The following is a 17,441-nucleotide window of genomic DNA, read 5'->3' on the forward strand; positions in this document are numbered from 1 at the left end:
GTACAGTTCAAAACATGGCTCCGCCTCTCTTTGCCTCCCTCGTCCCCTTCTCCCTCTGCGACCAGGCTCTCCTTCTTATGTTTGCAGTCTGGAGCATAATGGCCTTATCAAAGTATTGTGCGCTCTGCTGTTTGAAGAGCAAAGCACTCCACAGAGGGCTCAGGTTTCAGAACTTGGGGCTTTTACAACTGTCTTTGTTCATTTCCATAGCGCTCCTCCACTGTTCTACTGTGTGTTCTGTTCTCAGCATTAGCAACAGTTGAGTCAGAAATCCATTTTGAGTAATCCTTCGTATTCTGATTGTTTCCGACCATACAGTACACCCACTAGACTGACACATCAGGCTTTCAGATCTCCTCAGCAATTAAAGGGGCTAAGTCTATTAAGACTTAATCAAATTACGCTCTGAGACCCACCTACCCATTTACGAAGGGTCTGTGGCTAATGTTCAAATACTTTGAGCGTATGATAGAGCCCCTACCGGAGTGCCCGTTGGGAAGGGCTTGGTTTTGCACTTTTAGGACTACTCCATTGGTCCCATTGCTGCCAGACAAGCTCAATCAATCAGAAAAAGTTTTTTTTTTAAAACAAATAATACTACTTGAACCCAGGTCTTCTCCTCAGCCACTATGGACTGCTCAGACATGCGAAAACGCTGCCAGAGGTAGACGCCCCTAGAAACCGGCACGTTCTACAGGCATTTATAAACAGTGACACTAATTCCACGCGGACAGAAATTGCAGCTAAAGCTAATTAGAACAAAATGCAGTGTAATTGCTTGTTGTTTTATGGCTCCTCTATCACTGTATAAGTTGCCTTCCCTGCAGTCAAAGAAAATAACGGCTGGCCCGTCTCGTGATTTTGTCGGAGGAAGCTTCCCACATTACCACAAAAAGCCACATTCTAAAGGAGTTTATCGAAATGTATCTGCCATCTTCTTCCGTCCCACTGCATCCTCTGGAGGAGAACCGGCTAAAACAACGGCGAGGCAATACATCACTGGCCTTTTGTTATGTGTAAACGGTGATGACACTAAGTAAGGGCGCCCATTTCTAGATTGAATCCTTTAGAAGAAAAAAAACATCTCGGAGAAGGAAAAAAAACGGGGTGTTCTTTTCACAGATGCTTGAAAGATCAGTTTAACGCTGCTGCTCTAATTTATGTATATATTTTTTTACGGCCCAAAAAAACGCTAGTGGAAGTAGTGTCGTTGAGGGATTCGACTTTCAGACTAAGGAGAAAATGAGTTCGGGTTCATCACGAGTGGACATGGGATAGAATAGAAGTCACCGCTACAGATGATATACCTGTACCTAACTCATCCATTCCAGCTCAACTCTCAATGCTTCTAGCTTTCCACACAAGTAAGTGTTGTAGAGACTCCGTAGTAAGACAGAGCACTAGAGCAAGCAAGTGACTGGGTCTCGGGTAACTGTCTGCAGTTTGAGCAAGTGCGCATGCCCATTGCCCAGCGTTGTGCCCATGCAGCTTGGTTGGCACAGTTGGCAGCCGGGTGCCAGGGAAAGGAGGCCTGGCGTACAGGCGTCACAGATGGACAGCTGGCACTCTGGCTTCAGTGCAGGGTTGGCTCTAACTCCTGTTCAATTACAGGCCGAGTGAGAACTGACTGTGGTGCAGCCAGCTCGAGCCCTGTCCATACAATCCCCTCATCCCTTCTCCACCCTCTTCACCCCAATTCAAAACCTACTGTAAGCCAGAAGCAAAAACAAACCCCTGCTGTTTATAACTCTGTTCTCTAGCTAGTTACTTTCCATTGAAGTTTAAAAGCAAATTACATCCATGATTCTAGAAAACCACTTCTCTAATCACGGGAACTCTAATCGTGGATGATCATGCATGTATTCTGTTCTATAAAAAGCAAACGTATAATGGCATGCATAATTGACATGTTTCAAAATCTATGGCAACAGCAGTTGTGGCTGCTATGTTTTAATTGTGGCGGCTGTGGGAGCAATACACTGAATACATGTTTTTTATGTGATTTAGTTGCTCTTTTCATCCCCATTTATTTCGTTTAGCATTTGTTGACAACACATCACAGCCGAGCACTGCATTCATTCACAGTCAAATTGATTATGCACTGTGGCTGTACAAAATATTGTTTTTCAGCTAAGCTCAAATAATATCTTTTTATTGCGCTGTCAGACGCTCTCCATGACGTTTTGCAATGGAAGATGGCAAAAGAGCACCGTAGTGAAAGTATCTCAAATGCTTTTAATGCGAGCAGAAAGTGTTCAGCGTTCATCGCGGATGCTTTTAGATGTGTGTTCATCAGGATAGGTTCAGTTTGACGGAAGTAGACACATTTTTTCCCACACAGTTCCCATATCAACAGTATTGTCAATATAGCACGCCACTTCACCTTTCTCCGACCCCTTGTTCCATAGAGAAAGATGATTCAACCAGTTACTACCCACACAAGGAATATGATAAAAACATTCAAAAACATGCTTATATGCAACCTTTGGGTAATTATTTGCCTTTAATATTAATACAAGTACATTTATTTTTGTAAAGGGCTTTTCGTGTACATCTCAAAGTTGCTCATTTGTTATAGCTCTGTGCCATTTTGATTAAGGCAGGGGAATATGTTAGGTGCAATTATTTAGCCTGGGTTTTAATCAAAGGTTGGCTTTTTGTACTAAAGGGCATGCGCCGAGAGAGGCGAGCTAGCCGGAGCGATGTTGACAGCTTCTAATATGGCCTGCCTGGACCGCCTGCATTTGACAAACTAGAAACAGAGGAGATCAATAGCCCCTCTCCCTTAAAAGGTGAAGCAATATCCCCCCCCCTTCACTTAAAACAAGGACATATTCACATTAGCCCCTTCTAGCCCATTCTACCTACCTTCTTATTTGTACCTTTTAAAGTTCAGGATCATAACTTCAAGCCCCTTGACCTTTCACTGTGAGATACTTCGGCAGGTTTTTATTAGTTGGCCCCAGTCTTATGGTTGACACTTGACCTTTTCGACCTCCGGCAAATCCTCTCTTGTTGTTATCTTGTTCTCTGGCAGTATAGTCTTGCGCTACACAACACAGATATGATTTGTTGCATCAATAGTTTTTCATATGAAAACAAAGATTGGAGAGACTACAAATGCCTTTGGCATTATTTTCATTGGCCACATATGCAGTGTCATTTCACATCCACACTGAACAAAAATATAAATGCAACATGTAAAGGGTTGGTCCCATGTTTCATGAGCTGAAATGAAAGATCCCGTACATTTTCCATATGCACAAAAGCTTATTAAATGACTCTTTGGGCAAATACATCTGATGCATACAAACTGTACAAATAGCTTTTAACGACAAGCTCTCGGTGGATTTCGGTCATCACTCAATGTGTTTCATTTCGCCGTACAGGAGGAAAACTCCGCATTGGCCATGGAGAACGAGAGCCAGAGGGAGCAGTATGAGCACTGTCTGGATGAGGTGAGTAGTCCACGCCTCGCTCTATCCACCCAGCCCGCAACCTCCGCGAGGGAAATCTTTTTTTTTCACCACACTATTGATACCCTACATCTCAGGAACAAGTGTTATTTCTTCCCTATTCTGTGACTTATTGTGAGTTGTAATTATTTTCTATTTACCTTCAGCGACTTTCTTTAAGATCTTACTGATAGTACTGATCCAACAGGTTACAAACACAAGCACTACTTCCAGTATCCTTCTCTACCTTTGCCGACTTGTTCTTTGAGATTCCTCTCGATACACAATTTTCCTGCTCTCAAATTCTATCAATGCAATTCCAAAGTAATTCCTCTCCAAAGGAAATGTGATTATGGAGAAAGAGGTACTTGGCGTTCTGACGGCGAACTGTGTTGTGGGAGAAGCTGGGTAAATGGTGGCCGAATGACAGCAATTAATGAGCTTGTTGGCTCGGACCGCACGCTGAGTCACCCTGAGGGAAGGACGGAGGCCCGCGGGTGCCAGAAAGGACAGACTGGTCTAATACACTGTGGTGCCAGCTACTGGGGCTCATATGACCTGAGATCTGGGCTCTGGTGCCAGAGGGAGTGGGGGTGGGGAGGGGGGAGACGTAGATTGATGGTGGGACAGAGAAAGCGAGAGAATGAAAGAAAGGGAAAGAAAGCGAGAGAAAGGGATAGAGAGACACAAGGAGCGTTAACAATACTTTATCTGTGTTAACAGTCTATCCGTGGTATGCAATTGTTTTGTAATGCTCCAGGCATACTGTATGAAACTCCACACCATGCTGCAGCCTTGGAGGCTAACGCCTGGGGTGGGCCCACACCAAATCCCTTTTCCAATCCCGTGACCTCAGAAAGCTAGGGCTGTGCTGCTCTGTTGTCTGGTCTGGTGTTGTGTTGTCCTCTGAGGTCTCTTCTGACTGGAGCTAGCTCACTAATGAGCATGTTGTGATGCGGAAGTCTCCACAGCTCTAACAACTCTGCTGATGGGCTCAGGACCTTTGGAAATGGTAGAGAATGCAGGGGCTTGGTTAGTAATGATGCATTTTTTAAATACAAAGATTGTGGATTATTATCTCGACATAAGCGGAGTGGTGGCTGTTTGGTATGCTATTTGGTATGCTATTTGGTATGCTATTTGGTATGCTATTTGGTATGCTATTTGGTATGCTATTTGGTATGCTATTTGGTATGCTATTTGGTATGCTATTTGGTATGCTATTTGGTATGCTATTTGGTATGCTATTTGGTATGCTGTTTGGTATGCTGTTTGGTATGCTATTTGGTATGCTATTTGGTATGCTATTTGGTATGCTATTTGGTATGCTATTTGGTATGCTATTTGGTATGCTATTTGGTATGCTATTTGGTATGCTATTTGGTATGCTATTTGGTATGCTATTTGGTATGCTGTTTGGTATGCTATTTGGGCTGGCCACTCACTTTAGTTTTTAAAATGATTTTTATATATATATATATATAATTGTTGTTCCACTTAGTAAACATGTGCAAATGTCATGCTATTGAAAGGCTGGTAAAAGGAGTTTATGCTACATTTGGCAATGCATCAGATGCAAGAGACTGTTATGCCACACTTCATGTAGTATGACTTGAACTGTGAATGCTCTATAAAGTCTTTATACGTGATTTTATTTATCATCTGTTGTCATTAAGATTCTAACTTGAAGATCATTCAATATTCTTTGAATTAGTGCCCTTCAGTTTTACAGGAGCAGCTCTGTATCACTCCCCACAGGGCTCGATCACTTCATCATATTTACTCCATCTCCCGTTATTCAATAGAGGGAGAGAGGACACCTCTGAGAAAAAGCCAATGCGTGCTTACAGTGAATTAACGAGCAATCAATGGGCTGTAATCAGAGTCAGAGTCGATGGAGCATTGCGGTCTAAACTCGGAAGAGTGGTAGGGGTGTGAGGCGCTCTGCGGGCAAAGCCCAGGCACAACAGTACTTCAGCCCTCCACTTCTTCTCTCCGACTGACCGCTGTGTCGCAAATGATACCCTATTCCTTATCTAGTGCGCTCCTTTTGACCAGGGCCTATGGCGTCAAGTAGTGCAGTATATAAGGGATAGGGTGCCCTTCAGGACACAACCCCCTACTCTCCAAGCCACTACATCAGCCCTGACACTGCTGTCAATACAGAATCAACAGAAGACAATTAAACATCATGAAGACATGCAGCGTGTCTGGCTCCAATCTGTTCGGCTTCGCCAGGCCGCTACTGGCCTTCTCTGCCACCCTGCGTCAGATTTATGATGATTGGTCCCCTTAGGAATCAACACACTCCTCCAAGGGAAGACAGAGGGGGGACAATGCTGTAATGTATTGGGACGTCGTGTTCACTAAAGCCTGTAATAATTTTGTAAGTGGTCGGAGTAACTTGTGTATAAAATGTTGTTGGAGGAAGAGGGGAAGTGAGAAAATGTGGCGTCGGCATGCACAGGGCAAGGGCAGTTTAGAGTTGAGGTCGTGGGTCAACTAGAGACATTTTCTTTCTTTCTCACTCATCTTTCTCACCCACAACAGCCACCATATTATGGTCAGTCACTGAACAGCTTGCATAAAACGTTTGGATAATTCTTGTTTCTTTTTTCATTCTGTATTAGGTTGCCAATCAAGTTGTGCAGGCACTGCTCACCCAAAAGGTAGGAGTCTGGTTTCCATAGCAACTGTGTTATAAAAACGCCTCAGAATTATACCAATATTAGATCCAATGATGTTGTTAGACATGCATGTAATACAGTAGCTCAAAACTTAATCTTACCTTTTTTTTAGACACTTCTCATTATCTCGTGTTAACTAGTCAACTTTTATGGTGTCCATATTAGGATAGTCACACATCACTGTAAGGTCACACCTCTGCTTGTAATAACTCTCTCTGTGTTGTTTTTCTCCATGCAGGATCTGAGGGAGGAGTGTCTGAAGTTGCGGACCAGAGTGTTTGACCTGGAGCAACAAAACCGGACCATGAGTGTCCTCTTCCAGCAGCGAGTCCGACCTGCATCAGACCTGCTCCTGCAGGTAGGGACCTGTCCACTCATCTAGTCCCAGAACTACTATAGAGCCTCATTGTCCCAGAACCATTATAGAACCTTATTGTCCCAGAACCTCATTGTCCCAGAACCACTACAGAACCTCATTGTCCCAGAACCACTATAGAACCTCATTGTCCCAGAACCACTATAGAACCTCATTGTCCCAGAACCAATATAAAGCCTCATTGTCCCAGAACCACAATAGAACTTCATTACCCCAGAACCACTATAGCATCTCATTGTCCCAGAACCATGATAGAACCTCATAGAGCAACTATTGGCCATGACTCAGATGTGCCTGACTGATGGAGTTAAAATAGCATTTCACTGCTATTAGTTTCAGTATTAGAACTATGTTGGTTCTTGTATTCAATAATGTTGAAGGCAACAGTGTGGGTGTAAGGACATCTGCCCCAGTAGCATATTTGCTCACTTCAAAGTTCTGAAGAGCAGCGATATTAGATCATCCATCTTTTTGTGATGGCGATGTGATCCTGAGTCCGGGGTCTGTGATATCATCATCGCTAGAAAAACAGTGTGCTCATGAACCATCCAGCCTCCGCGGAGCTGCGGGGCTCAGACAAGATCATTTGAGAAAGTACCGAGACTCGCGTCATCCATCCTGGGCTCTCTCGGGGGGGACGGTAAACCTCTCAACCAAATTACCTCTAGCTCACCAGACCTTGTGGCATGTAACACAGACATAGATGCTAGAGAGAGGGGAGGGTATGTGTGTGCGCCCGTGTGTGTATGTCGTCTGCCGTGGGTATGAATGCACACTTACTGTAACACAGAAATCATTTACTCCAGTCACTGCAGAGAGAGAGAGAGAGAGAAATATTGACAACCATGTCTGCAATAAAATGGCCGCATGGATTTTCCTTAATCTGATTTGCAGCTATGGCCGTCCAGCTCTCGTTACCTTACCTCTTCTCAGAGTGGAGGGTGGAGGCTCTCAGTCTGCCACAGGGTAAAAGGGGGAGATTTGGGGTGTGAGAGGGAGCTGAGGGGGATGGAGGTACAGGGGGCCTATAGACGGCACAGACGGATAATGAGACTCCTACTGGTCTTAATGAGAACATGTGGCTCAGAAAGGAAGGATGAGAGGAGCTCAGGGGAGAGCTGAGTGCAGGTACTATGCAAGTCAACACATCCAGGTACTATGCAAGTCAACACATCCAGGTGCTATGCAAGTCAACACATCCAGGTACTATGCAAGTCAACACATCCAGGTGCTATGCAAGTCAACACATCCAGGTACTATGCAAGTCAACACATCCAGGTGCTATGCAAGTCAACACATCCAGGTACTATGCAAGTCAACACATCCAGGTCCAGCAAGTCAACACATCCAGGTGCTATGCAAGTCAACACATCCAGGTGCTATGCAAGTCAACACATCCAGGTGCTATGCAAGTCAACACATCCAGGTGCTATGCAAGTCAACACATCCAGGTGCTATGCAAGTCAACACATCCAGGTACTATGCAAGTCAACACATCCAGGTACTATGCAAGTCAACACATCCAGGTACTATGCAAGTCAACACATCGAGGTACAGAAACAAAGAAAGTTATAGTTGAAGAATAACTTTTTTTTTTATTGTTGACAATATCTGTAAAACAACAGCCTCCAGAACACTGGTACTGTTGAATAGTCCACAAACCATTTTAATGGATCTCGTTTAAGCAATGTTTCGATCAATAGACCCTCATCACGATTTGTTCAGGTGTTGACAAAATTCGAAAGGATATAAAGAGAATTGCAAAGAGCGAGCGGACGACAAACCTTTATCTACCTCAAGTTCAGGAGAGAGTATGGCCTCTGTCAGTCGCCCTCTGTCAGTCGCCCTCTGTCAGTCGCCCTCTGTCAGTCGCCCTCTGTCAGTCGCCCTCTGTCAGTCGCCCTCTGTCAGTCGCCCTCTGCTATGCTGACATATGGATAATTGAAAGTCACAGTCCACATTGTCCAGTGAAGGGTGCAATTTTGGCTGGAAGGGAGGCATTTTCGTCATTCCAACAGATTGAGCGAAGCTGTGGATGCGCTATTTTTGTCCCAACTTAACCAGGGCATGAATAAAGTGAAATGGGTAATTGTTTATGAACTATTTGTAACTATTTAATCATATTTTGATTTAATAAACGAATATGTATGTTCTGGTTATATCCTACAAGAGTAAATGTTAGCGTATTCAGTCTGTTCAGTAGAGCATTTGTGTTCAGTATACAACGTGATCAACAAGACATTGAAGAGAGCAATATACCGTACATCTATTTGCTTGTGTAGCAGGAGCCTCTGTCTCTGTCCCAAATGGTATCCTATTCCCTAAATAGTGCTCTGGTCAAAAGAAGTGTTCTATGTAGAAAATATGGTACCATTTGGGACAGACCTGGCTTTTCACGAGGGAGTATGCCGGGAATGAGGATTTGTAGCAAGGCATTTTTTCAGCAGTGAGGAAGTGAGATTTTATTGTGAAGGAGGCGGATAGATTTGAAAGATTTATGTCCAACTTTATGTCCAACCGATGTCTGCCAGCACATTAAACAACAAGAAAATAATTGACACTTGTGTAAGCGATAGCTAAATCATACATTATAGGAGGTTTTTATTTTTGTATTTTCACATGGATTCCTCAAACAGTGATTAATTTTATTGAAAATCTCATGATTCTTTCATGGTTGTGGTTTTGTCGATATGTTTCAGGTTGTAAACCTTGTTTCTATTTCTGGGATTAGTTTCTCTATAAAGGTGGCTGTGACAATGATGACTAGTAATACAAGTGCTGAAAGAGCTTATGATTGATTGAGTCAATTAAAACATGGGTTTGAAATCAGTTCCCCTGCTAGTTATTGTGGATCATTTCTCTTGAAGCAGCCTAATATTTTGCCCTCTAAAACGGCTGCAGGTAACCTTCTGTTTTTATGATTTTTATTTATTTTTTACTTAACCTTTTTTAACTAGGCAAGTTAGGGATTTGCATGAATTACCTTTATACCATAACCTACCATCAAATAGTAATTAGCGACAGTAGAGCTAGACATATTAATATTTCCTATCAGTCAGAGTATTTAATTTCTACTGTTCTGGGAGTCGGTAATTAAATGTGTTATTGGCCTCTGGGGTCATCTTGAATTTCCCTGATAACGAATCACTGCTCTCTGTTGAGATTGTGATTAGGAATACTGGGAATATGCTTGACCTGCTGTCGCCTCATGTAATTTGGCATTTGACATGCTACAAAGCTCTGTTTGCGGCAGTTCGGCCAGGTGATTTAGTAAGGTGTATAAGTGGCGAATAATAATTCCCTCCTTCCACTTAGGCAGCCTTATCAAAAGTGACAGGCGAGTGGTAATTGAGTTGACAATTATCCGTAAAAGTAGGTCCTGGTTGCCGTGAAAACTTCCCAGGCCCCTCCAGCATGACGTAGTAGCTACGCAGTACCATTCAGTCATTTTTGCCTTCTGAATTTGGATTGGCTTTTGCACTATGGTTCCCCTCAAAGTGTTATCTTTGCTGGAGGTTTGTTAACTGGACTGCCCTGTACAGTATTCCTATTCTGGTCAATGTCTCAGTGGTGTACGAGAGTCATGTTTTGCCTTAGTTTAGCCAATTCCCTGCTATACGTTACCTGTATCCTCTGACTAAGGGAAGACCAAGCCGTGAGTGCAGAATCAAACGCAGATTAGGTAATAGGTAGTAACAGAGAAGGTGAGCTCCCTCAGTGTGCCTCCGTCCTTGGCTAGATCACACTTCCACGCCGTCAGGTACAGTGAGGCTAGCCCTAAGAGACACAGAGATGGGGGAGCTGTCCGCCCCCCCCCCCCCTTCCCCCTCTCCCCACCACTCCCCATCGGAGGCCTTGTGACACTATTGACTGAATCATTGATGACTGTGCTGAGGAGGTGTAATCCTGCACCCCTACGATAACATCAGCCCCCCCCCTTCTCTTCTCCTGACACTCAGCCACTCCCATCCCCCTGTGTGGACAGCCTATACCCTGGAGAGGAGCGATAGGGCTTCAGAGAGGACTACATTTCTGTTACGGGCTTTATGGTGAGAGAGACGCCATCTGGCATGTTAAGTCCACTGTAAAGGACAACCTGGACTGATTCAGCTACAGGGGAAGAATTCTCATCTACATATAAACTTTAGGTCATAATGGGAAATACTTGGTTTAGAACAAGCTGTAGTAGGTATATTTTGCCTCCGTTAATTCACAGTTATGTACATGATATGAATATGATTTTCAAATTTGAACTACAAATAAGCAGATCTTGTTTTAAAACCTTTTCATTTAATTACTCTCACTTACCTTTAATTCTTACATTTGAAGTATTTGCATAAATGTGTAAGCAATAAACAACATATTTTATGTAACAATTTGATTATACCTAACAAACTAATTGAAAACTATTTAGCATCATATGTGCATGAACTGTGCAAAAAAAAAGAGGAATGAAATAAAATTGATTAGAGGCTCAATATGCTGTTTATATACTGTACTACATTCCCATTTAATCCAGTTTAAACAGCTCTATCATTATTTCTATATTTCATAAGTTAACTGACTATGGGGAACAAGAGAGCACATTGCTTCTAATCCTTTTCCACATCCCAATCGATCGTGACCGCACTGGACCAAATTGACTTGGGCCAATAATAAAATACGGAGCATTCCACCGAGATGACCTCAAGGTTCAGAATTTCCAGAAAATAGTCAAATAGCCTATTAGATCTGAAAGAGTGTATTGATGTCCCTCCAGGTCCCTGATAGCACACAATATGCTGTACAGTACTAGAGAACCAGACTGCACGATGGGTCGAGCAATTTCAACTCAATTGAAATTTCGCACACAAACACAGTTTTTCTCCTTCTATCCCCATGGGGACGTAAAATGTATTTCCATTCAGAATCCTATTTTCCCTTAACACTAATCCTAGTTGTAACCCTAACCCTAAACCCAACCCCTAAGCTTCAAATAACCTTTGTCCTCATTGGGATGTGGGTAATGTCCCCACGAGGGAGAGCTTTCCTGATTTTACTATCCTTGTGGGAACTTAATGGGATTTTAGATCCTCACACTGTTAGAAGAACCAACCCACACACACACATGCACATCAAAATACAAACCAATTACTTTTACAAAAATCCATTGGAAATCAATATGATTTAATCCATTAGAATGTTGCCATTATAGCCTATCATCGTTTAGCTGGTCTGCAGGATAGAGTCAGTGTCCCCTTAAACTCAGTCTAAATGGGGCTGAGATTACGGAAAGAGAAACAAGAGGGAGGATGAATCTGGGGAGATAAAGGGATCTGTCATAAATGGGATTTAATCCACATCTCCAGTTTACATCCACGTTCCCTTAAACTTAGTTCCAATTCACTCTAATTTGCACATGTAAATGCATCTACAATTAACAGCACCACTTGGTAGTATTTCTATCCACTACACACTGAACTCTATCAGAGAAGCAGTTGGTGAACCGGGCGAATGCAAACCAGGAATGCAATGCATTGAGATTCGATGTCAAGGCAACCAAGACGTATGTCCTGGGAAGTGTTTCTTTAGCCTAAGGGACGCCATATGGTGAAGATACATGTATTAGCTGGTGTTCTACTTCTAAAGCCTCACTTCACATTGCATGACGTGTATTACACGTCATGCATTCAATTTGTAAGTCGCTCTGGATAAGAGCGTCTGCTAAATGACTTAAATGTAAATGTAAATGTACACCAGTGCAGCAGTCATCACAAATTATATATAACATATTGAGCCTTGTAGTGAAGGAGACCTACCTGTAAATTCCTGGGAGGTCTTCAGGTGGCTTTGGTTGGTTGCTTTCAGTGAGATTGTGACAATCATCCTCTGACAGTAGTCCATGGATGTTCTGAACACAATGTTTAAGTGGCAATTGTCAATGCCCACGACTGGGTTTAAGAAACAAAGGACTAGGATTGTTATCCCTCTCATCATGAATGCCTTTTGTCTTGGAGATTCAAAAGAAACTGGTTACAAGGGGCTGTCATCCCAAGTAAAAAGAATATGGCTTCCAGGAATATGGTTTCCACTGTATATATAGATACAATGTAATAGTGTATCTATCTCTATGGCTTTCACACTGCGTTTGCAGGAAGGCTTGTTAACTCGAAGCCTCCGGGACCCCAGGGCTCGGCCGGTGTGTTGATCACTAGCACTGGGACTGATTTTATTACAAGCTTTTCGACTTATTGTCTGGCTCTCTGTTTCATTGTTGGATCAGTGGACTTATTTAGTGAGCCGGTGTCTTCATGCTGAAGGTTCTTTTCGGAAGGTCACCTCCATACTGTAGCTCTGTCCCTGATACTCAGTGTAGCGGTAGACAGCACATACAAACTCTAGAATGGCAAAATCTTGCATCGGAATCTCGCACTTAAACAGGTGGTAACATGAAGGATGTTTGTATGAAATAATGGATAATATGATACTATGTTTTGGCCTTGGGCAAGGAGTTTGAGATCAGTGCATCCTGAATGACACAGCTGTGCAGCAGAGAGTTTACGAGGTGTGAAACTGTTGTTTAATAAACATGTTCTTAGTGTCCTCTGTGATTTAGTAGAGGAGTAGCTTTATACTCAAGGAGCCATCTGGGTAGTCTGAGTAGCAGAACAGAGATGAGGTGAGGTAGAAATTGCATTTCTATTGTTGTACTGAGTAAGAAAAGAGGTAAGCATATATCAGGCTCGGGCCTGTCATATTGTATACTCTCTCCCTGTCTTTTTTTATTCAGATATACTTCATTTATGTTCAAGGAGCATTGTGGGATGTCGACCCGCGTCTCCAACTAATGATGTCATGCAAATAATCATTTCCATCACTTTCAAATGATTGGGATTAATTGTGGAGGACACTGAAGGAAGACTATAGATGGACTTAAGCTAATATACTATACACGAAAAGTTCCGCAAGGTGACTCTCATCGCCGCACCGAAAGCAGCGTGAAATTCTTCCTGTGGTTATGTTCATCTAGAGTGGGCGTACACAGCACGGGAAGGGAAGTTAGTGCAGAGCACAGGAATCTGGCAATTGTATTTCATTATCGAGATGGAGAAATTCAAATAGATATGAGCGCAGCAGAAAATGTCCTCCTCAACGAGCATTAAAGTTGGCTTTGGAGGGGAATGTGGCATAAATCGAGTGTTTTGTTACAGCACGTTTGCCGTTAAGTAGATCCGAGCACGGGGAACTGGGCAGTAATTAGGTTGGAGGATTAATATGTGAAAATGTATTTGGTTTTGTATCCTTCCCCTGTGAACGGAAACCAAAGAAAATAATGGATCGTAAAATAGTGTTTGAATATGAATACAAAAATCAAAGGAATCCCTCGCTCCCCAATGCAATTATTTCCCATTCACATGAATTATTCTTAACAGATGACATTAATGACATTGAGTCTAAGACTATTGAAGAGTGCCCTGCATACAATCTCAGTGGAGGGAGAAAGAGATTTACTTTCAAGCTCTGGGAAAGTACAGCTGAACCAAATCGTTTTTGCGACCTGCTCAAATGTGATTTTTTTGGTTTGTTTTGAATGAATGAAAATGATTTATGTTTGATGGTAGACTTTCTATTTTCTACTTTCTGTACTCATTCATCTACTACTGGAAAAGTGCGATTGATACAGAACACCAATATGAAATGCAAAATAGCATGCAATATAATATAGTTGTTTGATTGCCAGATTCTTCCGTACAGATGAATGTGTTAAATGCCTTCTCTATGTAGTTGATATGTTTCTGCATGTAGTAGAGACATTCAGTAAGACCGTGTGCTTTCTTGTCCTTTCAGAAACTCCACTCTCGGATCATGGATTTGTCTGCCTCTGATCTCCTCCTGGAGCCGGAGAGGAGCAAAAGCTTCCTGCTATCCAGGAACACTGACTCTCCACCTCATGTACGATTGATAGAAAACAAACCAATGGCATGTTCTTTTCCCCCCAGCCTCACCCATATGTATTGTCCAGGCATCAGAACTGACGTACAGCCCAGAGAAATCATTAGGGAGGATTAAAATACCAGATCTAACTATTTGGGGATTTGATCTGCTGTTCTCGGCAAGCAGAGTTGGCAGTATCACATTCTTAAAGGTATATATCCTTGTCATATTACCAGAGGACCATCGATTGAGGCTCATCTTCAGTAAAAATGAGTCTGCGGGATAGTGTAGAACATTAGTCATGTTATATATTATGTATTAAGGTCTTAAAAAATTCACTCTGGTCTTGTGTCCTTTTACTCCTTGAGGACCCAACCTGATAAACCTTCATATATAGTGAAGAAATGTGGCCCCTAAAAAATGTGAAAAATTGATTGTGTAATAATGTTGAAGTCTGATAATGTATTCATGTGTTTGCGACAAGGTAATGAGTTTGGGTAAAGAAGCCGTGCAAATGTGATATACTTGCAGTACAGATTGGTACAGATTTCCTGGGCCAATTAGTTTGCTTCCTATTATCTCTCTGACTGAACAGTTGATTAGAATTCTGAATCGACATTTGTTTGGACAGAATTGTGGAATAGGACTGATGCAGAAAACATCTGTTGGGGAGATTGCGTCTGAAAGTATGATGGATCATTTGCATCTCACTGGCTAATTATAGAGTTGAAGCAGTAGCTTTCGTAACACTTTACAGGAATACTGAAAAACCCAGAAAGTCTCGCACATAAAATATCAGCCATCGGCAATCTAACTTAAAACAGTCAATAGACATGCAAAAAACACAGGTTTTTTTGTTGCATTAATGTACAAAGACAAAAGCGGTGTGTGTTTGGACAGCCTTGTAAAAATGCACCAGTGATTCAATATTGTATAGTCATAGATTCCCGGCCATATTCTTACCTTCTGACACCATTACCATCTCATATGACCCTGTGAAGCTCTCTGTGACACGCGCCAACCCACTCGCCCCTGTTCACCCCTGCCACCTGTCCTCCAGCTGTTCCCTTATCTCCCTGGGTAATTGGCTTTCACTGGAGCCCATCAGCCTGCCACCCCTAGCTCATAACCCAAACCATGCTCCTCCCCTGGCAACAGCCATGTGTCTGTGTCCCAGACTAGATTTGAAGCCAATCAAGACATAAACACTGGAGAGTGATGGGGAAAGCCTTTCAGTTCAAATACAATGTAACACGCTGCATGGGTCCAGACCCAACTCTATAGTTTCTAGACTGAGAAGCTGAAATAAGGCTTGTTAATCAGTGTTTTTGTAGCGTTTTCTTGCATCTCTCATAATTGTCTCTACCTTCTCTAGCTTAGTCCCCTTTATCCCGACTCATTAATGTATGTGGCACTAAATCATGACTTTGGAATCCATCCTGCAGGATGTCCAACTGAACAGAAAGGCGGGACTTCCTGTGGCCAAGTGTCTGAGCCAGCTGAGTCTGACGGTGCAAGCGCCAGTCTACCCACGCAGCAGCTGTAGCAGCAGTGAGCTGTCCCTGTCTAGCGCCTGCAGTGAATACTCCAGTGGCTCCTACACCTGGAATGAAGGACGCTCCTGTGGGAAAATGGTACGATGACCAGACCAACCTCTCCTCACTCTGTCTCTGTGTGTGTGTCTGTCTCTGTCTATTTTTCTTTGTCTCTGTCAATCTCATTTATGAACTTTATCAACGTGGGGTTTCAATCAGCTTTAAAAAATAGAAGTGACACATAGCTGAACACTGCCGGGTTTTCTATATTTTACTATTTTCTACATAGCGAAGACATCAAAACTATGAAATAACACATGGAATCATGTAGTAACCAAGAAAGTGTTAAACATATCAAAATATATTTTATATTTGAGATTCTTCAGAGTCAACCTTTGCCTCGATGACAGCTTTGCACACTCTTGGCATTCTCTCAACCAGCTTCACCTGGAATGCTTTTTCAGTAGTCTTGAAGGAGTTCCCACATATGCTGAGCACTTATTGGCTGCTTTTCCTTCACTCTGAGGTCCGACTCATCCCAAATCATCTCAATTGGGTTGAGGTTCGGGGGATTGTGGAGGCCAGGTCATCTGATGCAGCACTCCATCCCTCTCCTTCTTGGTCAAATAGCCCTTACACAGCCTGGAGGTGTGTTGGGTCATTGTCCAGTTGAAAAACAAATGATAGTCCCACTAAGCCCAAACCAGATGGGATGGCGTATAGCTGCAGAATGCTGAGGTAGCCATGCTGGTTTGAATTCCTTGAATTCTAAATAAATCACTGACAGTGTCACAAACAAGCATCCCTACACCATAACACCTCCTCCTCCATGCTTTACAGTGGAGTTCACCCACGCCGCGTCTCACAAAGACATTGCGGTCGAAACCAAAAATCTCCAATTTGGTCTCTAAACCAGCAGACGAATGTCCACCCATCTAATGTCCATTACTCGTGTTTCTTGGCCCAAGCAAGTCTTTTCTTATTATTAGTGTCCTTTAGTAGTGTTTTCTTTGCAGCAATTCGACAATGAAGGCCTCATTTATACAGTCTCCATTGAACAGTCAATGTTGAGATGTGTCGGTTACTTGAACTCTGTGAAGCATTTATTTGGGCTGCAATTTCTGAAGCTGGTAACTCTCTAATGAACTTATCCTCTGCAGCAGAGGTAACTCTGTGTCTTCCATTCCTGTGGCGGTCCTCATGAGAGCCAGTTTCATCATAGCGCTTGATGGTTTTTTCGACTGCACTTGAAGAAACTTTCAAAGTTCTTGAAATGTTCCATATTGGTTGACTTTCATGTCTTAAAGTAATGATGGATAGTTGTTTCTCTTTGATTATTTGAGCTGTTCTTGTCATAATATGGACTTGGTCTTTTACCAAATAGGGCTATCTTCTGTATACCACCCCTACCTTGTCACAACACAACTGATTGGCTCAAATGCATTAAGAAGGAAAGAAGTCCACAAATGAACTT

At 42.7% G+C, this 17,441-nt stretch overlaps 1 protein-coding gene across 1 annotated transcript in view; it reads left to right on the forward strand.

Annotated features, from left to right (window-relative positions):
• LOC124010358 (nck-associated protein 5-like) overlaps positions 1-17,441 on the forward strand; it is a 115,751-nt gene that overhangs the window by 67,991 nt on the left and 30,319 nt on the right. The window contains 5 exon segments of the mRNA XM_046322721.1: positions 3,390-3,458; positions 6,086-6,124; positions 6,381-6,500; positions 14,346-14,450; positions 15,878-16,066. Coding sequence (XP_046178677.1) covers positions 3,390-3,458; positions 6,086-6,124; positions 6,381-6,500; positions 14,346-14,450; positions 15,878-16,066 — 522 coding nt within the window.

This window comes from Oncorhynchus gorbuscha, linkage group LG23, assembly GCF_021184085.1.
Source record: "Oncorhynchus gorbuscha isolate QuinsamMale2020 ecotype Even-year linkage group LG23, OgorEven_v1.0, whole genome shotgun sequence".
Taxonomy (NCBI): Eukaryota; Metazoa; Chordata; class Actinopteri; order Salmoniformes; family Salmonidae; genus Oncorhynchus; species Oncorhynchus gorbuscha.